The 22,144-nt window shown below is 42.5% G+C and overlaps 2 protein-coding genes across 2 annotated transcripts; one reads left to right on the top strand and one right to left on the bottom strand.

Annotated features, from left to right (window-relative positions):
• Nucleotides 1-793: 793 nt before the first annotated feature.
• Nucleotides 794-2,676, top strand: LOC124678807. Its single transcript, XM_047214662.1, has 4 exons — nucleotides 794-893; nucleotides 1,997-2,069; nucleotides 2,186-2,241; nucleotides 2,348-2,676. The coding sequence occupies exons 1-4, from the start codon at nucleotides 808-810 to the stop codon at nucleotides 2,460-2,462; spliced, it is 330 nt and encodes a 109-aa protein (XP_047070618.1). The 5' UTR covers nucleotides 794-807; the 3' UTR covers nucleotides 2,463-2,676.
• A 759-nt stretch (nucleotides 2,677-3,435) lies between these two features.
• On the bottom strand, nucleotides 3,436-5,134 carry LOC124678797 (bidirectional sugar transporter SWEET11-like). The gene is made up of 5 exons (XM_047214654.1): nucleotides 5,095-5,134; nucleotides 4,514-4,550; nucleotides 4,052-4,424; nucleotides 3,840-3,959; nucleotides 3,436-3,738 (listed from the first exon to the last, which is right to left on the bottom strand). The coding sequence occupies exons 1-5, from the start codon at nucleotides 5,132-5,134 to the stop codon at nucleotides 3,436-3,438; spliced, it is 873 nt and encodes a 290-aa protein (XP_047070610.1).
• Between the last annotated feature and the right edge of the window lie 17,010 nt (nucleotides 5,135-22,144).

Here is a 22,144-nt window from a genome sequence, read left to right as displayed (position 1 = left end):
CGGCGCATCAGGGGAGGGTAGGCGACGACACGCTTATGGAGCACCGGCGTCTTCTCGTCACCCTCCGTAGGGAGAGGCGGCGCGCGGCGCAGGAGCTGCGGCAGAGGGGAGGCGACGATAGGGCGAGGCCGTCGAACGCACAGCCGAGCGGCCAGTAGGCTAGGGTTAGATAATCTAGCAGTTTTCATTCAAGCTTGTAAAATATAATCAAGTTTGAATGAAAACCTTTATTTTCATGCACTTTATTTATTTGGGGGCGCGTTAGGGGGACGCGGCTGAGGAGCGACGTCCCCAAAACACGACACTAATAAAACGCATCCCCAAAGACTCGATCCGACGCCGCTTGGGGGCCGCTTTGGGACACGCGGCTGGAGATATTCTAATGGCTTTGGTTTCACAAGTAGTACTACTAAGAAAATCTTCGAAAGTACTAGAGATATTTATTGAAATTTTCCAAAACAATACTCCCTATTTTTTTAGTTACAACAGTGTTTATTCGATGCTTTGCACTATAATTGCCTTGCTGGTTTTCACTTCTGCTGAGATTTGATGCCCTTTTAGTTTGACGGAAAATGCCCACATTTCTCCCGGCAGCCTCAATCCTAGCCATATAATGTTCGATCCAACGGCATCGGGTGATCAAACATCAATTCAGCGTCTTCAACCCAAAGTCAGAGCACAGCATACGGTTCCAGGACCAAATCGAACAGAGCCGTCGGCCGCACTTCGGTTCGGCGCTCGCGACAGGACACCCCGCCGGCGCGGCGACCGAGACCTCCGGGCTCCGGCTCCTCGCAAGACTCACCCATGACTAGCGACCGGTGCACGGAGCTCGCGGCCGCGATGGCTGATGCAGCGGGCATAACCTCTTCCCCCGGGTGGGACTTCACCTGGTGAGTGTTGAACTTCTCCTGGTCGGCTCGTACCTGTGGCGAAGACAGTCGTAGTCAGCTCTGTGCGCTTCGTAGCTTCTTATGCAGTATATTGCGTAGCTTGCTGTTGCTGACTGCTGGCTGCTATATTACTAGTTTACTACTACTAACCTTGCGCGCGTGGTGTTTGATGCATTGCCTGATAGTAGCTGGCTTGTAGTTATATGCAGAAAATACAACACGGTAAATTGAGATTACGCACACCTGATCTAGTTTTCCTAGTTTTACATCATGTGCTTTTAGAAAGTTGAGCACTTTGAGCATAAATGTCACAGTGGTCTATGCAATTAAATCACCTGAGTCAGTGATAGTTTTTTTAGCTGGGACTGGGAGTTGACATATCATATATGAAAGCCAAATGCTGAGAAGATTCCAACTCGTGAAGATTCAGAAGCCACTACCCAGAATCTTGCTCCCAAAAGGCATCAGTTCCCTCGGGCCCTATTTCTGGGGCCACCATTGCTGCAACCAATATAAGCATCGAAATAAAATCTGATTAGGATGTTTAATGACTGCGATTACATGTCACATCACTCCTAGACAGCCAAATAGCTCTATAAGCAGCATCTGCTCCCACTAATACCGCTGATCTAAGCTGTTTAGGGACCATACTAGACCAGTTACCAAACGTATGATCAACAGTAGCTTGTGTCTGAATACCCACTGCAATCCTAATAGCCCTCCACAATGGACACGCAATTGTACGCAATGGTATGGATACCTGAATGATGATGCTAATATTTTCTGTTGTGCTTATTTCGACCAACACAACCTTGCCAAGAAATCCTTGAACTAGTGACAATCAACTTCATATATATTACGTTGTCAGATCGTGTGCTCTGCTACCTCCACAGTGTTGCTCCTTCGAGAATTGACACACAATATGCGAGCGGTACTGTATCATCAGAACATAATGTAACAGATAAACTATAATTGTTGTGATTCAAATGTAATCTGCGGTATTACGTTTCAAATGACCTCTTGCCTGTCTGCAAATTTGAATCTGTTGTTTTATTTTTCCTGGAGGAATTTTACACTGCAGTATTTGACGTTTTGTTTGCCAGTGATTATGAAGTTGATTGTGGATCCGAGGAACATGCCTACATTGTCTACAAAACACTAGCTGTTGACAAGGAGGTAAAGAAGAAGTCGCATTTGACCTCTCAACAAGATCTCTCCCTTCATAAAATTCTCATGTTTCTTTGTTCATGGCATGTTTGTCGAAAACTCTATTTGATATCTTTGTATTGCAGTTGCAGCCAGATAAGGTCAGGAGGGAGATGGCTGTGTCTGGTGGCAAGCTTCTCGTGTCAGTAAATCTACACCCACACTTCTAAGAACTCTGCCTGATCTGCATTGCTCCATGAGGCGTAGCTAACCATTTAAACCTTACATTCCTATATGTGAACTCGCAGGCACTTTGAAGCAGTAGAAGCCCGGTTTCTGCGAGCATCTTTCAGCGCGTTTGTCGACCTTATGGTACTTGTGACGAAGCTCGTCGAAGAATATGGTGATGTGAGGCAGGCCTGATGATGGCTGATGGCGCAGCGTCTGTCTCTGCTGACACTCTCTTCATCGTCAAGGTAGAGGCTATATTGGACAACACAAGTAGCTGATTCCTGATGGACAAATCTTGTACGGAACACTATGCATCGTGCCAGCTGTGGTGTTCTAGATTACATTGTTTGCTCGATCAACCACTGCACTTTTGGACGCTTTTGGAAAGCAGTACTACAAACAAAGACCCCATAACGCAGCAAGTAGTAAGAGAACATCTAAGCTAACTAGGTAAATGACTTTGAAGCAGTAGAGGCGCGTTTTCTGCGAGCATCTGTCGGTGTGTTCGTCGATCTTATGGTACTCGCGACGAAGCTCGTCCAAGAATATGGTGTTGTGAGCCAGGCCTGATGATGTCTGATGGCGCCAGCTATCTACTGACACCGTCCGCCTCTGCCGGTCGTGCTCTTGATTGTGAGGCTAGAGGCTATATTGGACAACACAAGTAGCTGATTTCCTGATGGATGCGTTCTGAACTAAATATTGTACGGACTGTAGTATGCATGGTGCCAGCTTGGTGTTTGCTCGATCAACCACTGCACCTTTTGGTTCTTTTGGAAAGCAGTACTGCAAAGACACCAATATAAGAAATGATGTTTGGTTTGAGCTGGTAACACAGCAAGTAGTAAGAGACATCTAAGCTAAATGACTTGATTAATTAATATTGCCATGTTGCAATCAGCGTAAGCAGTACACATGGCGTCAGTACATGGATCATAGCTCTGTCTTATTATTACCACCAAACCTGCAGACTACTAAGAGCGACAGCAGCACACCTGAACGTGACAATCAACTAACGACCACACAATACTACTAATAATCCTTAACTAATGAAGCCACACAAGCACACCCTGCAGTACGATAATAAATTAACCAAACCCCATATCACTCTTCCCCATCTCTGCATGTCATAACATGTCACTGGCGTCGTCGGAGTACGTGCGTCTCACAGGGCGGCGACGATCTCGATGACCTCCGGCTTGTCGATCTCTGCCGCCTTGGGGTTGACAGCGTTGGTGTGCTGCTCGATCGCCCTGACCTCGATCTTGTGCACGCCGACGACCGGGACGGGGCCCACGGAGAGGATGGCGACGGTGTGCACGGGCAGCTCGATCACCTGGTGCACGGCGGCGCCGCCATCTCCGGCGTCGGTGGTGGTGGGCAGCACTGCGGCGTTGCTGGGGTTGCGGTACCAGAAGTAGAGGCCCATCTGGGCGCAGCTGAAGAATAGGCCTCCCACGTTCGGGTACTGCAAGCGCGGATACAATACATACACAATTAGTGATATATACAATTGACGAAGCTAGCTATCACCTGTCAGTAGTAGCAATGGTGGTAAGTAGAGTGTACCATGACGAATGGGTCGTGGGTGAAGAGGCCGTAGCAGAACCAGGCGACGGCGCTGAGGACGAGGCAGCCGGAGAGGCCGACGGGCAGGAACTCCACGCTCTTGGTCTTGATCACCTTGAACTGCACCCACCGATCCATAGATATATGCCATGTCATGCGTGGCCCAAGACGTAATTGAACGAAGAGCAGATCGAAGGGAGAGCGCTACTTACGATGACGGAGAGTGGCGCGACGAAGACGGCCATGGAGAATGCGAGGCAGACGCTGCCGAGGAACTTGACGCGCTGCGCCGGCCTGACGGCCTTGAGCGTGAGGGCGACGACGAGGCCGAAGGCGGCGACGTCGAGGAGGAAGAAGTAGGCGAGCGTCCTGAGCCTGGCGCGGCGCGGCGCGTAGAGGAGGTAGGCGGCGATGTAGATGAACTCGATGCCGCATCCGAAGGCGTTGATGGTGAGCAGCAGGCGGGAGTTGGTCTTGATGAGCGCGTAGAAGATCCACAGCACGCAGCTGAAGAGCGCCACCACGTACGGCACCGAGCTGAACCCGCCAGTCGTCTTCTTCGCGAACACCTGCCTGAACGTCGCCCTGCAGTAAATCGAGAAACAGTCAGGTCAGGTCAATGGCGCCGTCGCTCGGTGAAAAGATCATTACTGCGATAAGAGATGGCGACTTACAGTGGTGCCAGGAACACCATGAAGGAGATGATGTTACCTGCAAAGGAAAAGAGGAAAACCGACGCCGTTAGCATCTGTCAGTGGCATTCTTTAATTGTATCGGTAATAGAGTACAGTAGTATGTAGTTTTTATTTGAGTGCTGGTACAACTAATGGCAAGCTAGGAAGTTGCTGGGGGTGAACACGCATCCCTCACCGCCCAACCAATCGCTACTTCAAGAAAAGGAATTTCAAGACAGGGAAAGAGATAGACAGATAGAAAGAGTGAATCATGGTGAGCTGTTGGTAAGAAGCTAGGAATGGATTAATGGAGATTTAGCCAGTTAGTTGCGCTAGCAATAAATCCGTGTCCGTGTGAAGTGTTTGCGTATTGTCAGGAAACCAAGGATGTGCCCGTGCCAGAATTGGAGCTTCTCCCCTACTCTATGCATATGCGTTAACCTACCTACACGACGCTGCGATGACTTGTGATCAATGTATATATATGATCATCAAGCATGCGTGAGCTTTATCCATGGAAACGCCAAAGGTGTGTGCGTGCTAATCAAACATAAACTGTGCATTATTTCTCCACTAATTACCTGCGACGCCGGCGAGGGTGATCGCCAGACCTCCAGCCATCTCGACGGCGACTCCGGTACTGGTATCAACTTGAGAGAGGAGGGTGTGTAGGAAGAGGAGGGAGAGAGAGAGAGAAGATCTCAGCCTAGGCCAAAACCCCCTTTCCTACTCCCTGTCTACGTGACACAAGGCTCAGTGGCTAAGCTCTGCGAGAGATGCAACTGCTTCTTGTGTGCTTTGGCATCGGCCACGGGGGTTTATATAGTCGGGGGGAGCCTAGCTTTTGCAGGTGCTGTACAGTGAGCAGCCCACTCCCAGCCGCATGATCTCGATTCATCAACCCTGATGAGAGCTTTGCACACCCTGTCCCTCTGCTCTCATCTAGTCTAGATCTCTCTTCTCCCTGAACATTTGCTGCATTTGGAACGTGTATGAACAATGGGTTTTGAAAACGTCTCTCTCTCTCTCTCTCCAACGCACGCTATCGTAGCTTAATTGATTTGTGTGGTTTACTCTTAGAAAGTTGTGTGATCATGGGGAAAGATGCATCTAATAATAATGTGGCTATTTATGTGTGAGGCTTCTGGGTGATGCCTTATGCATGTAATATGTCGAATAAACATTGTTCGGTTTAGTTGATTTCCGGTTGCTCATTTCCTCTTGATGAAATGAAATTGCTCATTAGAAGATGTGTACCTTGGGCTAATTTCTTAATTAGCTTCCATTAGCTTCATAACAATTGTATTTGTATGCTTGGTTTTTGGTGATGTATGGTTAATATACATGTAATTGCAACTTTGCATCCACACGAAAGGAAAATATACATGTGTTTCAATAGGGTTAAAGGTAACTGTTGGATGGCAAACCACAAAGCTGCTACAGCCTTAAGAAAAACATGCGAATGTGGATAAGGTTTATCTCAGTAACTATATGGTGCCAACTGATCTATTCTTAGGAAGGTAATTAAAGGCAAGGCAACACGATCAAAACACCTTATAAGCAAAGTACATGAAATGACCAACAAAGATCAATAAGTTACAAGATGTGACAAAAAACACACACAAACACACGGCTAAGAGATAATCTTGCATTTGGAACATATAGGGACAATGGGTTTTGAAAACGTGTCTTTCCCTCCAACGTGTGGAAAACGTACGCTATCGTAGCTTAATTGATTTGTGTTTTACTCTTGGAATGTTGTGTGATCATGGGAAAACATACATTTAATAATAACGTTGCTATATATATATATATGGTGAGGGTTCTGGGTGAAGCCTTATGCATATGTAATATATGTTCAACAAATATTATTTGATTTAGTTGATTTCTGGTTTCACATGTTATTTTAATGAATTGGAATTACTCATTTAAAAGATTTGTACCTTCGGTAATTTTTCTTAGGTGGTTCCATCAGCTTCATAATAATTAATTGTATCTGTTTGTTTGGTTTTTGGCGTGATATAGTCAAGGTACATGTGTTTTTGGCCATATTCGTCGTTGCATGTAGTGACCCTGCATACCACTACATGTTGTAGTATGCTGGCCGTGGATATGACATTTGCGAAGTACCAGTCCGCAAATATCACACCCCTCAGAGTGGTACAACAGAAACATATATAGATGGTCCAAACTTACTCACTTAATATCATTATAATCCAAAAATGTACATCATAAGGGAGCTCCTCTTGGGTCCGCGGAGGATAACTTAGGAGTTCCAGTCGAACTCTACTAAGCCTACGAACTATAGGTAGGACTAGACTTAGAACCATTACTACTCGAGCAGCTTATTCTATATTGTTCGGTGCTGCCCGACTACTACTACTACTACAGTAACCTAGTATCTTATGCCTCCTCCTCGGTCTCTTCGGCTCCAAACTCGATCAGGTAGTCCACTCCTTCGACGCCTCCCAAGAGATCTGGCTCCTCGTAGTAGACGTCCTCCGCGTAATCTGCCTCCTCAGGATTCCCCTCAGTGCTGTTCTGTCAATCTAAGCATGAGATTTAAAGAGGGATGAATACGAGCGTACTCAACAAGTTCATTATAGAAAAGATGTGTTTTATGCACTAGCTACGACCATGGACCAGAAAGTCGAAGGCAATGCAGGTTTTTGTAAATATTTCTTCAAAATGTTGCTTTTATTCTGAAGAGCTATGTCCGCCAGCCTTCACTGGTTGCTAGAACTTCATGGAGCTCCTTTCCAGTAGCTTTCGCAGTTCCAATCCCGGAACAGGGAGTGACAAGCCACAATTTGATACACTCTGCAGGGTGTGTTACTGTACCCATAAGAGAACTTAACCTTGTTACCATCCGAGTCTAGTTCTCGTCCACACTTCCTTGGTGTGGGGCCAGATATAAGTCATAGCCAATCACTAGGCTTTCCCGCGACCCCGCATACCCACCCTTTTGTAATCCACTGGCTTCGATTGACTCATATGATCAATCCCTAGGCCAGCCCGTTACAATTCACCATAGGTACATCCCGCAGTAGAAGCAATGGGCTTTGTCCCCCGGGGCTTCCTCCCTGCCTAAGCATATCCCAGCTGGCCACTGATACGTCTCCAACGTATTTATAATTTCTGATGTTCCATGCTAGTTTTATGACAATACCTACATGTTTTGTTCAAACTTTATAATGTTTTTATGCATTTTCCGGGACTAACCTATTACCAAGATGCCACACTGCCAGTTCCTGTTTTCTGCTGTTTTTGATTTCAGAAAAGTTAGTTTACGAATATTCTCGGAATTGGACGAAACGAAAGCCCATGGCCCTATTTTCCACGGAGTCTTCCAGAACACTGAAGAGGAGTCGAGGAAGGGCAGCAGGGGGGCCACCCCATAGGGCCGCGCCCAGATGTGGGGAGGGAGCCCCCTGGCTCCCAGATGCGAAAACTCTAAGGGAACCGGTCTTCCTCCACGAAAAGTTACGTAGCCGCCGCCATCGCGAAGCCAAGTTCGGGGGACAGAAGTCTCTGTTCCGGCACGCCGCCGGGACGGGGAAGTGCCCCCGGAATCCATCTCCATCGACACCACCGCCATCTTCATCGCCGCTGTCTGTCTCCCATGATGAGGAGGGAGTAGTTCTCCCCCGAGGCTGAGGGCTCTACCGGTAGCTATGTGGTTCATCTCTCTCTCCCATGGTGTGATCTTTATGTGATCATGAGCTTTGTAATCTAGTTGAATATGTAGATGTTACTGTTGTCTATTATGCACTGTAGAGGTTACTTTAATATGAACTCCGGATTCACTCTCCACGGTGTGATGGTGATAGTGTGCGCATCGTGTGTGATTCCTTTATGACATTGTGGAGCTTGTTAACTCCGGCTTGAGGGAGCTTTTGTAGCCCTACACAATGAATGGTGTTTGTTATCCAACAAGAGAGTGTTTGAGAGTAGCATTTATTTATTCAATTATGTGATCATTGTTGAGAGTGTCCACTAGTGAAAGTATGATCCCTAGGCCTTGTTTCTAAGCATTGAAACACCGTTTCCAACAAGTTCTGCTATATGTTCGCTTGCTGCCATTTTATTTCAGATTGCAATTACTATTTATAATCATCCATATTACTTGTATTTCACTATCTCTTCGCCGAACTAGTGCACCTATACATCTGACAAGTGTATTAGGTGTGTTGGGGACACAAGAGACTTCTTGTATCTTAATTGCAGGGTTGCTTGAGAGGGATATCGTTGACCTCTACCTCTCCGAGTTCGATAAACCTTGGGTGATCCACTTAAGGGAAACTTGTCGCTGTTCTACAAACCTCTGCACTTGGAGGCCCAACACTGTCTACAGGAATAGAAGCGTGCGTAGACATCAGCCACCTGCAGTTGTACCCGTTGGTATGCAAGAGAGAAAATAACAGCTGACTACTCTGTCCCACTCCGGATCTTATGGTAAACACGGTTATTACGGCGCAAGAACCACTGAACGACATTGGTTGTCAATCCTATATGAATATAAACCCATTGCAATGGAACCTCCACCAGACTCATACCATGGTTCCATTGCCAACCACATAGTCATATTCATAGTTATGAAAATAATGCTTTTCTTTTGATTCAAGAGTGATAAGTATAGTACTTTGCAAGTAATTCGATAAAAATACTCAAATGACATGAACAAGCGATGAACTTGCCTGAAGGCTGAAGGTATTGCAGTTGGATGGTGTGGACTAACCCTTGTCCTCGGTTTCTGAAAGATAGCATCATTGTCCGATAAGGGCAATGGTTAAAGATCCAACTGATGCATGCTTTTGGTGTTTTTAAGTTGTCCCCCCCCCCCCCCCGCGCGCGCGAGCTGGTGTTTTTAATTTAATTATCAGAGTTTTGGAATAAGAAATATTTAATTTTTCTCCTTAAGAGTAAAAATAATGTCTTGGAGTGTTTCCAAGAAAAGGTTAAGTCCAATGCTATTTATGGACTTGATTAATTGTTAAAAACATGAGGTCTATTTTAATTTCTTTTATTATTATTTTATTCTTTGGATAATTATTTATCAATTTTAACTTTGGTTCATATATTCAAACAAGTATTTGTTTGGAATATAGAATAATTTTTAGAGTGGTTTTCATATTTTATTCTATTTTTTTGTTGTTCTATGATTTTTGGATTTAATGCAAAGTTTTTTTAAAAGGGTTGTGAAATTACCCTTTTGACCGTGGGCCCACCAGTCAGGACGACCCACATACTTCCTCTTCCCTCCCGCATACGTCCCCTTCTCTCCCGCATACGTCTAACCCTAACCCTAACACGCTCCCCGCGATCTCTGCGTGGCCTCCGCCGTCGCCGGTCGATTCCGGCCAGCTCCGGCCGCCTCGGCCCTCGCCATGGGGCGCATTCGACGCATCTCACGATGGTACATCGTTCTGTCCGTGTCGATCTGGGAGAATCGGCTTCTCCTGCTCGTCCTCGACCCTTGCTGCTTCTAGTGTTACGGCCTACGCCGGCGATGCACGTCGGCAGGCTCTCCATGCTGTCCTGGTGCTGCTCGGCGGCGTGTGCTGGTGGCGTGCTGGGCGCTGTGGCGCTCGGCGTGGCCTGGCCTCGACTTGGCGCTGCTTTGTCCTGGTCTGTGCCGCCGTGGCCTCCATGGCTGCGTATGCAAGCTCCTTCGCCCAGGTACGCGTTCCTCCTCTCTCTCTCTCCCTTGCTCCTCCTTGTCTTCTTCCTCTGGATGCACTGGCATCCAACTCCTTGGTGTACTGGACTTGCCAGTACACCAGCACTTGCTCCATTGCTGTTGTGATGTGCTCCTGGCTAGTCTATGCCATCGCTAGGGCAGCTGCTGCTGTTAGCCATGCCCTGCTACTGCTACTCTAGTTGTTGTTGTTGCTATGCTCATGCTTATGTTGTGCTGTTCTAGCTACTACTACTGTGGCTGTGTTCATCTCGGTGCCATGCTATTCTAACTTCTACTGCTGTAACTATGCTCATGGCCATGTTGTTGTTGTTGCTGTGATACTCATGGCCTTGCCATGCTGCTCTAGCTGCTGCCATTCTACTATCCAATCCTGTTTATCTATTTGTGATGACCCTGGCTAATTGATCTGAGCAATCCTTGCTTTTGCAAGTGCCAGTGATGCTTGTTGATCACATGCTATGCTTTGTTGTGCCATCTTGTGTTGCCTATTATAGTATTACATCAATTCTTCTTTGATGTGCTTCTGGATACAATTATAAAAGGTGATATATATGTTGTATTATCTTCTGCAGTTACTACTGCTTGTGTTTGTGGCCTTGGATGATCATGTGATCATTGCTTGATGCGCGTAGATGTACACGTCCGTTGGGAACCCCAAGAGGAAGGTGTGATGCGCACAGCAGCAAGTTTTCCCTCAGAAAGAAACCAAGGTTATCGAACCAGTAGGAGCCAAGAAGCACGTGAAGGTTGTTGATGGAGGAGTGTAGTGCGGCGCAACACCAGTGAAACCGGCGCCAACGTGGAACCTGCACAACACAATCAAAGTACTTTGCCCCAACGTAACAGTTGAGGTTGTCAATCTCACCGGCTTGCTGAAAACAAAGAATTAAGCGTATCGAGTGGAAGATGGTGTTTGTTTGCAAAGAACAAGTAAGAACAATGATTGCGGTAGAATGTATTCAGATGTAAAAGAATGGACCGGGGTCCACGAGTTCACTAGTGGTGTCTCTCCAATAAGATAACTAACATGTTGGGTGAACAAATTACAAGCGGGCAATTGACAAATAAAGATTCAATACATATCAATGATGATTACTATGTGATTTAATCAGGGCATTACGACAAAGTACATAGACCGCTATCCAGCATGCATCTATGCCTAAATAATCCACCTTCGAGTTATCATCCGAACCCCTTCCGGTATTAAGTTGTAAACAACGGATAATTGCATTAAGTATGGTGCGTAATGTAATCAACACAAATATCCTTAGACAAAGCATCAATGTTTTATCCCTAGTAGCAACAGACACATCTACAACCTTAGAACTTTCTCGTCATCGTCCCAGATTAAATGGAGGCATGAACCCACTATCGAGCATAATTACTCCCTCTTGGAGTTACAAGTATCAACTTGGCCAGAGCCTCTACTAGCAATGGAGAGCATGCAAGAACATAAACAACACATATATGATAGATTGATAATCAACTTAACATAATATTCTATATTCATCGGATCCCGCCAAACACAACATGTAGCATTACAAATAGATGATCTTGATCATGTTAGGCAGCTCACAAGATCTAAACAATGATAGCACAAGCGGAGAAGACAACCATCTAGCTACTGCTATGGACCCATAGTCCAAGGATGAACTACTCACGCATCAATCCGGAGGCGGGCATGATGATGTAGAGCCCCTCCGGTGATGATTCCCCTCTCCGCCAGGGTGCCGGAGGCGATCTCCTGAATCCCCCGAGATGGGATTCGCGACGGCGGCGTCTCCGGAAGGTTTTCCGTATTGTGGCTCTCGGTACAGGGGGTTTCGCGACGAAGGCTATATGTAGGCGGAAGGGTAGGTCAGGGGGCGACGCGAGGGGCCCACACACTAGGCCGGCGCGGCCAGGGCTTGGGCCGCGCCGCCCTGGTGTGTGGCCACCTCGTGGCCCCACTTCCTTTCCCTTTCGGTCTTCTGGAAGCTTCGTGTAAAAATAGGACCACGGGCATTGATTTCGTCCAATTCCGAGAATATTTCCTTACTAGGATTTACGAAACCAAAAACAGCAGAAACAAGGCAAGCGGCACTTCGGCATCTTGTTAATAGGTTAGTGCCTGGAAAATGTATAATAATGCTGTAAAGTATGTATAAAACATTCAAGTATTGTCATAAAAGTAGCATGGAACATAAGAAATTATAGATACGTTTGAGACGTATCAAGCATCCCCAAGCTTAGTTCCTACTCGCCCTCGAGTAGGTAAACGATAACACAAATAATTTCGAAGTGACATGCTACCAACATAATCTTGATCAACATTATTGTAAAGCATATGAGATGAATGGAGTGATCTGAACAAAAGATTGCTAACAAAAGATAATGACTAAACAAATGAATCATATAGCAAAACTTTTCATGAATAGTACTTTCAAACAAGTATCAATAAGACTTGCATAAGAGCTAACTCATAAGCAATAAATTCAAAGTAGAATGCATTGAAGCAACACATAGGATGATTAAGTTTCAGCAATTGCTTTCAACTTGTAACATGTATATCTCATGGATATTTGTCAACATAGAGTAATATAACAAGTGCAATAACTAAACATGTAAGAATCAATGCACACAGTTAACACAAGTGTTTGCTTCTAAGATAGAAAGAAGTGGGTAAACTGACTCAACATAAAGTAAAAGATTGGCCCTTCGCAAAGGGAAGCATGGATTACTATTTTTGTGCTAGAGCTTTTGTTTTGAAAACATAGAAACAATTTTGTCAACGGTAGTAATAATTCATATGTGCTATGCATAATACTTCCTACAAGTTGCAAGTCTCATGCATAGAGTACTAATAGTGCTCGCACCTTGTCCTACTTAGCTCGGAAAACACGGATTATCATTGCATAACATATGTTTCAACCAAGTGTCACAAAGGGGTACCTCTATGCTGCCTGTACAAGTGTCTAAGGAGAAAGCACACATTGGATTTCTCGCTTTTGATTATTCTCAACTTAGACATCCATACCGGGACAACATAGACAACGAGATAATGGACTCCTCTTTTAATGCTTAAGCATTCAACAACAAATAATATTCTCATAAGAGATTGAGGTTGTATGTCCAAACTGAAACTTCCACCATGATACATGGCTTTAGTTGGCTGCCCAATGTTCTTCTCTAACATATGCATACTCAAACCATTTGATCATGAAATCGCACTTACTTCAGACAAGACGAACATGCATAGCATCTCACATGATATCCAACAAAGGTAAAAAGTTGATGGCATCCCCAGAAACATGGTTACCGCTCAACAAGCAACTTATAAGAATTAAGACACATAACTACATATTCATCACCACAATAGTTTTTAAGCTATTTGTCCCATGAGCTATATATTGCAAAGATAAAGGAATGAAACTTTAAAGGTAGCACTCAAGTAATTTACTTTGGAATGGCGAGAAAAATACCACATAGTAGGTAGATATGGTGGACACAAATGGCATGGGTTTTGGCTCAAGGTGTTTGGATGCACGAGAAGCATTTCCTCTCGGTACAAGGTTTGGGCTAGCAAGGTTGTTTGAAGCAAACACAAGTATGAACAGGTACAGACAAAACTTACACAAGAACATATTGCAAGCATTATAAGACTCTACACTTGTCTTCCTTGTTGTTCAAAACACTTTACCCGAAAATATCTAGACTTAGAGAGACCAATCATGCAAACCAAATTAAACAAGCTCTACGGTAGTTCTTCATTAATAGATTAAACTACATGATGCAAGAGCTTAAACATGATCTATGAGAGCTCAAACAATTGCCAAATTATTCCAAACCATATGCAGCATTTTCTAATTCCAACCAAATAGCAATTTAATGAAGCAATTTCAGCCTTCGCCATGAACATTAAAGCACAATTAAGAACACAAGTGTTCCATATGAAAAAGCGGAGCGTAATATCTCCAATATAAGGATGGTGGGATCCAACTTTATTCCAAACAAAACAAAAATAAAAGCAAACCGACGCTCCAAGTAAAGAACATAAGATGTGATGGAATAAAAATATAGTTTCACTAGAAGTGACCTGATAAGTTGTCGATGAAGAAGGGGATGCCTTGGGCATCCCCAAGCTTAGATGCTTGAGTCTTCTTAAAATATGCAGGGATGAACCACCGGGGCATCCCCAAGCTTAGACCTTTCACTCTTCTTGATCATAGTATATCATCCTCTTCTCTTGACCCTTGAAAACTTCCTCCACAACAAACTTCGAGCAAACTCATTAGAGGGTTAGTGCATAATCAAAATTCACATATTCAGAGGTGACACAATCATTCTTAACACTCTGGACATTGCACAAAGCTTCTGAAAGTTAATGGAACAAAGAAACTCATTCAACATAGCAAAAGCGGCAATGCGAAATAAAAGGCAGAATCTGTCAAAAACAAAACAGTCCGCAAAGATGAATCTGGCAGGGGCACTTAACTTGCTCAAATGGAAAAACTCAAAACTAATATGAGGATCACGCTCGTAAATTTGCAGATTTTTTCGAATTTTTTACAGAGAGCTCTGCGAGAATTCGTGACGTGACAGACAATGCTTGTTTCACGCAGACGATCCAAATCTATCATCAACTTTAACATAGAAACTTTACTTGGCACAAAAACATGATAAGGAGAGGTTGCTACAGTAGTAAACAACTTCCAAGACTCAACAATACAGTAAATAAAATAAAACATGGGTTATCTCCCAAGAAGTGCTTTTCTTTAACGCCTTTCAGCTAGGCGCAGAAAGTGCAAATTAAGTAACATCAAGAGAAGAAGCATCAACATTATAACTTGTTCTAATAATAGAATCAAAAGGCAACTTCATTCTCTTTCTAGAGAAGTGTTCCATACCTTTCTTAAGAGGAAATTGATATTTAATATTACCTTCCCTCATATCAATAACAGCACCAACGGTTCGAAGAAAAGGTCTTCCCAACACAATAGGACAAGATGCATTGCATTCGATATCCAAGACAACAAAATCAACGGGGACAAGGTTATTGTTAACCTTAATGCGAACATTATCAATCCTCCCCAAAGATTTCTTTTTAACATTATCAGCAAGATTAACATCCAAATAACAATTCTTCAATGGTGGCAAGTCGAGCATATCATAAATTTTCTTAGGCATAACAAAAATACTTGCACCAAGATCACATAAAGCATTACATTCAAAGTCATTGAATTTCATTTTAATGATGGGCTCCCAACCATCTTCTAACTTCGTAGGAATAGAAGCTTCAAGTTTTAATTTCTCTTCCCTAGCTTTAATGAGAGCATTTGTAATATGTTTTGTAAAGGCTAAATTTATAGCACTAGCATTGGGACTTCTAGCTAGTTTTTGTAAGAACTTTATAACTTCAGTAATATGACACTCATCAAAATCTAAACCATTATGTTCTACAGCAATGGAATCATTGTCACCAATATTTTGAAAAATTTCAGCAGTTTTATCACAAACAACAGTTTCAGCAGTTTCAGGCAATTTTGCGTGCTTTGTACTAGGCGTAGAAACATTGCCAACACCAATTATTTTACCATTGATAGTAGGAGATGCAGCAACATGTGAAGAATCAACATTACTAGTGGTGGTAATAGTCCATACTTTAGCTACATTATCCTCTTTAGCAAGTTTTTATTTTTCTTCTCTATCACACCTAGCATGCAATTCAGCCAACATTCTAATATTATCATTAATTCGAACTTGGATGGCATTTGCTGTAGCAGAAAATTTTGTATCATTATCTTCAGGTTTAGCAGCCATTTTATTAATTAAAGAAGATTGTGATTCAGACATATATGAGATTCGATTTTCAGCATTTGTAAGTTTAGTTTGCAAACCAGAAATTTTCACATTCAAATTTTCAAGTTGATTTCCTATATTTTTCAACAAGGCAGATTGTTCATTCATAGTTTTAGTAAACAATTGATTTTGCTCATATTGCGATTGCATAAAGCTCTTAGTAGTTCTTTCAATTTCCAATATCTTTTCCTCATTAGGCAAAACAGATCTACCATAAGAATTACCAGAACCACTACTATTATTAAAAGGATATGGCCTATAGTTGTTGTTGAAATTATTGTTCTTAATGAAATTCACATCAACATTTTCTTCTTGAGCAACCAATGAAGCTAAAGGAACATTATTAGGATCAATATGAGATCTACCATTTGCAAGCATAGACATAATAGCATCAATCTTATCATCCAAAGAAGAGGTTTCTTCAACAGAATTTACCTTCTTACCTTGAGGAGTTCTTTCAGTGTGCCATTCAGAGTAATTGATCATCATATCATCAAGTAGTTTAGTTGCGGCGCCCAAGGTGATGGACATAAAAGTACCTCCGAGCACTGAATCCAATAGGTTCCTTGAGGAAAAATTCAATCCTGCATAAAAGGTTTGGATGATCATCCAAGTAGTCGAGTCCATGGGTTGGGCAATTCTTTACCAAAGATTTCATTCTCTCCCATGCTTGAGCAACATGTTCATTATCAAATTGTTTAAAATTCATAATGCTACTTCTCAAAGATATAATCTTAGCGGGAGGATAATATTTACTAATAAAAGCATCTTTACACTTAGTCCATGAATCAATACTATTTTTAGGCAAAGAAAGCAACCAATCTTTAGCTCTTCCTCTTAATGAGAAAGGAAACAATTTCAGTTTTATAATATCACCATCTATATCCTTATACTTTTGCATTTCACAAAGTTCAACAAAATTATTAAGATGGGCAGCAGCATCATCAGTACTAACACCATAAAATTGCTCTCTCATAACAAGATTAAGTAAAGCAGGTTTAATTTCATAGAATTCTGCTGTAGTAGTGATGACCCACAAGTATAGGGGATCGCAACAGTCTTCGAGGGAAGTAAAACCCAAATTTATTGATTCGACACAAGGGGAGGTAAAGAATACTTATAAGCCTTAACAACTGAGTTGTCAATTCAGCTGCACCTGAAAAGCACTAGTAACGGGGGTGATGTGAAAGTAGCAGATGATATGAGAGCAATAGTAACGATAACACAGCGAGCGGTAGTAGTAATATGAGAGCAATGGTACCGAGAAAATAGTTGACATGTAGAACGAGTATATGATGATGAAAGATGGATCGGGGTTCCCGGCTATCTACACTAGTGGCAACTCTCCAATAACAAGTGTTGGGTGAACAAATTACGGTCGGGCAATTGATAGGATTGAAATAGCATTAAGACGAGAATATCAAGTCTATTAATCATGTAGGCATGTTTCCCATATATAGTCATACGTGCTCGCAATGAGAAACTTGTACAACATCTTTTGTCCTACCAGCTCGGTGGCGGCCGAGCCTCAAGGGAATCTATCTGGATATTAAGGTACTCCTTTTAATAGAGTACCGGAGCAAAGCATTAACACTCCGTGAAAACATGTGATCCTCACATCACTACCATCCCCTCCGGTTGTCCCGATTTACGTCACTTCGGGGCCTTTGGTTCCGGACAGTGACATGTGCATACAACTTGTAGATACAATCTAAGCAATAATTATAGAGCTCAAATCTAAGATCATGCCACTCGGGCCCTAGTGACAAGCATTAAGCATAACAAGATTGCAGCAACGATAACTTCATAAACTTTGTAGATAGACAATCATAATGTAACAATCCATCGGATCCCGACAAACACAACACCGATTACATCGGATGAATCTCAATCATGTAAGGCAGCTCATGAGATCATTGTATTGAAGTACATGGGGAGAGAATACCAACTAGCTACGGCTAGAACCCGTAGTCCATGGGGGAACTACTCACGGAGCATGATGGAGGCGATGGCATTGATGGAGATGGCTTCGGGGCACTTCCCCGTCCCGGCAGGGTGCCGGGACGGAGACTTCGTCCCCCGAATTGGAGTTTCGCGATGGTGGCGGCGCCCTGGAGTCTTTCACGGAGTTTCGTCAAGTGGTACGGTGTTTTTATGTCGAAAGGGATTTTATAGGCGAAGAGGCGGCGCGAGGGGGCACACAGGGGCTCCACACCACGAGCCGGCGCGGGCCCGAGGCCGGGCCGCGCCGCCCTATGGTGTGGTGGCCCTCCGGCCCCTCTCCGACTCTTCTTCGGTGTTCTGGAGCCTTCCGGGAAAAATAGGAGGTTTGGTCTTCGTTTCGTCGAATTCGAGAATATTGCCCGAACAGCCTTTCCGGAACCAAAAACAGCAGAAAACAGGAACTGGCACTGTGGCATCTTGTTAATAGGTTAGTTTCGGAAAACGCATAAAAACATCATAAAGTGCAAGCAAAACATGTAAGTATTGTCATAAAACAAGCATGGAACGACAGAAATTGTGGATACGTCGGGGACGTATCAGCATCCCCAAGCTTAGTTCCTGCTCGTCCCGAGCAGGTAAACGATAAAAAGAATAATTTCTGTAGTGACATGCTACTTACATAACCTTGATCATACTATTACAAATCATATGAAATGAATGAAGTGACTCAAGGCAATGATCTATAGTTGCTAACAAATAGATAACATATAGCAAAACTTTTCATGAAGAGTACTTTCAAGACAAGCATCAAAAGCCTTGCACAAGAGTTAACTCATAAAGCAATAGATTCAAAGTAAAGGCATCGAAGCAACACAAAGGAAGATTTAAGTTTCAGCGGTTGCTTTCAACTTTCAACATGCATATCTCATGGATAATTGTCAACACAAAGTAATATGATGAATGCAAATAAGCAAGTATGTAAGAATCAATGCACAGTTGACACAAGTGTTTGCTTCTAAGATGGAAGGAAGTAGGTAAACTGACTCAACATAAAATAAAAGAATGGCCCTTCAAAGAGGAAAGCATCGATTGCTATATTTGTGCTAGAGCTTTGGTTTTGAAAACATAAAGAGAGCATAAAAGTAAAGTTTTGAGAGGTGTTTGTTGTTGTCAACGAATGGTAGTGGGCACTCTAACCCCCTTGCTAGACAAACCTTCAAGAGCGGCTCCCATGAATTATTTTTATTTTTGGGTGGCACTCCTTCCAACCTTTCTTTCACAAACCATGGCTAACCGAATCCTCCGGTGCCTGCCAACAATCTCATACCATGAAGGAGTGCCCTTTTATTTTAGTTTTATTATGATGACACCCCTCCCCACCTTTGCTTACACAAGCCATGGCTAACCGAATCCTCGGGTGCCGTCCAACAATCACATACCATGGAGGAGTGTCTATTTTTGTTAATTAATTTGGGACTGGGAATCCCATTGCCAGCTCTTTTTGCAAAATTATTGGATAAGCGGATGAAGCCACTAGTCCATTGGTGAAAGTTGCCCAACAAGATTGAAAGATAAACACCACATACTTCCTCATGAGCTATAAAACATTGACACAAATCAGAGGTGATAAATTTTGAATTGTTTAAAGGTAGCACTCAAGCAATTTACTTTGGAATGGCAGGAAATACCATGTAGTAGGTAGGTATGGTGGACACAAATGGCATAGGTTTTGGCTCAAGGTTTTGGATGCACGAGAAGTATTCCCTCTCGATACAAGGCTTAGGCTAGCAAGGTTGTTTGAAGCAAACACAAGTATGAACCGGTACAACAAAACTTACATAAGAACATATCGCAAGCATTATAATACTCTACACTGTCTTCCTTGTTGCTCAAACACTTTTACCAGAAAATATCTAGACCTTAAGAGAGACCAATCATGCAAACCAATTTTAACAAGCTCTACGGTAGTTCTTCACTAATAGGTTTAAACTACATGAAAAAACTTAATCATGATCTACTTGAGAGCTCAAAACAATTGCCAAGTGTCAAATTATTCAAGACATTATGAGGCATTTTCTATTTCCAACCAAATACCAATAAGTATTGTAGCCTCCAACTTTTATCATTGAACATTAAAAGTAAAACGAAGAACAAGTGTTCATATGAAAAAGCGGAGCGTGTCTCTCTCCCAAACAAGGATTGCTAGGATCCATCTTTATTCAAACACAAACAAAAATAAAAAACACACAGACGCTCCAAGTAAAGCACATAAGATGTGACCGAATAAAAATATAGTTTCAATAGAAGAAACCTGATAAGTTGATGAAGAAGGGGATGCCTTGGGCATCCCCAAGCTTAGACGCTTGAGTCTCCTTGAAATATGCAGGGATGAACCACGGGGGCATCCCCAAGCTTAGACTTTTCACTCTTCTTGATCATATATCGTCCTCCTCTCTTGATCCTTGAAAACTTCCTTCACACCAAACTTCTCATAAACTTCATTAGAGGGGTTAGTACTCAAAAAAAATTGAATCCACCTTGGTCCTGTAGTGGCACATTGCAAGAACTCAATAAAACATTAGCTACAGCTCTCCACGTCTAGAAAGCCTCACATAAAGTCCACAAGAGACAATGCAAAAAACAGAGACAGAATCTGCCAAAACAGAACAGCCAGTAAACACGAATTTTAAAATGGTACTTACGTTGCTCAAATCAGAAAACTCAAAACTAATGAAAGTTGCGTACATATCTGAGGATCACGCACGTAAATTGGCAGATTTTTCTGAGTTTCCTACAGAGAAATATGCCCAGATTCGTGACAGATAGAAATCTGTTTCTGCGCAGAAATCCAAATCTAGTATCAACCTTCGATTAGAGGCTTCACTTGGCACAACAAAACACAAAACTAAGATAAGGAGAGGTTGCTACAGTAGTAAACAACTTCCAAGACACAAATATAAAACAAAGTACTGTAGCAAAATAACACATGGGTTATCTCCCAAGAAGTTCTTTTCTTTATAGCCATTAAGATGGGCTCAGCGAGTTTTAAATGATGCACTCGCAAGAAATAGTATTTGAAGCAAAAGAGAGCATCAAAAAGCAAATTCAAAACACATTTAAGTCTAACCCACTTCCTATGCATAGGAATCTTGTACACAAATAAATTCATGAAGAACAAAGTGATAAGCATAAGAAGATAAAACAAGAGTAACTTCAAAATTTTAAGCATATAGAGAGGTGTTTTAGCACCATGAAAATTTCTACTACCATATTTTCCTCTCTCATAATAATTTTCAGTAGCCTCATGAATAAACTCAACAATATAACTATCACATGCAGCATACTTTTCATGATTTCCAAACACATAATTTTTATCAAGTTCAAGAATAGTGGAATTAAAACTTTCAAACTTACTTTTATTAATAATATAACAAGGTAGGTGATCAATCTCAATAGATATGGGACTCATAGAATAAGTCAAGAACTCTCCAATCCCATTTTCATTAGTAGTACAATTAATATTATCAAGTAACATAGGACCATCATCTAGAGCTTTATCATAAACATTTGCCAAGCAAAATTCTTTAGTACCATGCATTTCGACATCGAGCACAAACAAAGCATTATCATAAGATTTATCAAAGTAGCATGGATTATCTTAAATAACAGTAGCATAATCATTCTCACAAGTTTTACTCATAGGGAATATTTCAAGAGAATCCACAGGAACATAACATTTATCCTCTTTCGGTAAGCATGGAGGACAATCAAATAGTGTAAGAGATAAAGAGTTACTCTCATTAGAAGGTTGACATGGGTAGCTAATCCATACTTCCTCCTTTTGTTCATCGCTCTCTTCTTCTTTTTCATCCAATGAGCTTTCAGGTTCATCAATTTCCTCCTCTTTTTCATCCAATGAGCTTTCGAGTTCATCAATTTCTTCTTCCACCGGTTCCTGCAAATTGTGAGTGCATTCTTGTGCATTAATGTGTCTCTCTTTATAATCAAGGATATACGGATTCCTACTGTAGCATTCTATGCAAGAATTAAGGATAGTAGAGACATAATCTTTAAGGTCCTTACAAATAGCACAAGTTTCATAATTCTCAACCATGAAGGATTCTATCTCGGAGGCTCCCATAAATAAG

This window comes from Lolium rigidum, chromosome 1, assembly GCF_022539505.1.
Source record: "Lolium rigidum isolate FL_2022 chromosome 1, APGP_CSIRO_Lrig_0.1, whole genome shotgun sequence".
NCBI lineage: Eukaryota > Viridiplantae > Streptophyta > Magnoliopsida > Poales > Poaceae > Lolium > Lolium rigidum.
Note: the sequence above shows the minus strand (reverse complement) of the source record. Positions and strands in the feature narration are given on the sequence as shown.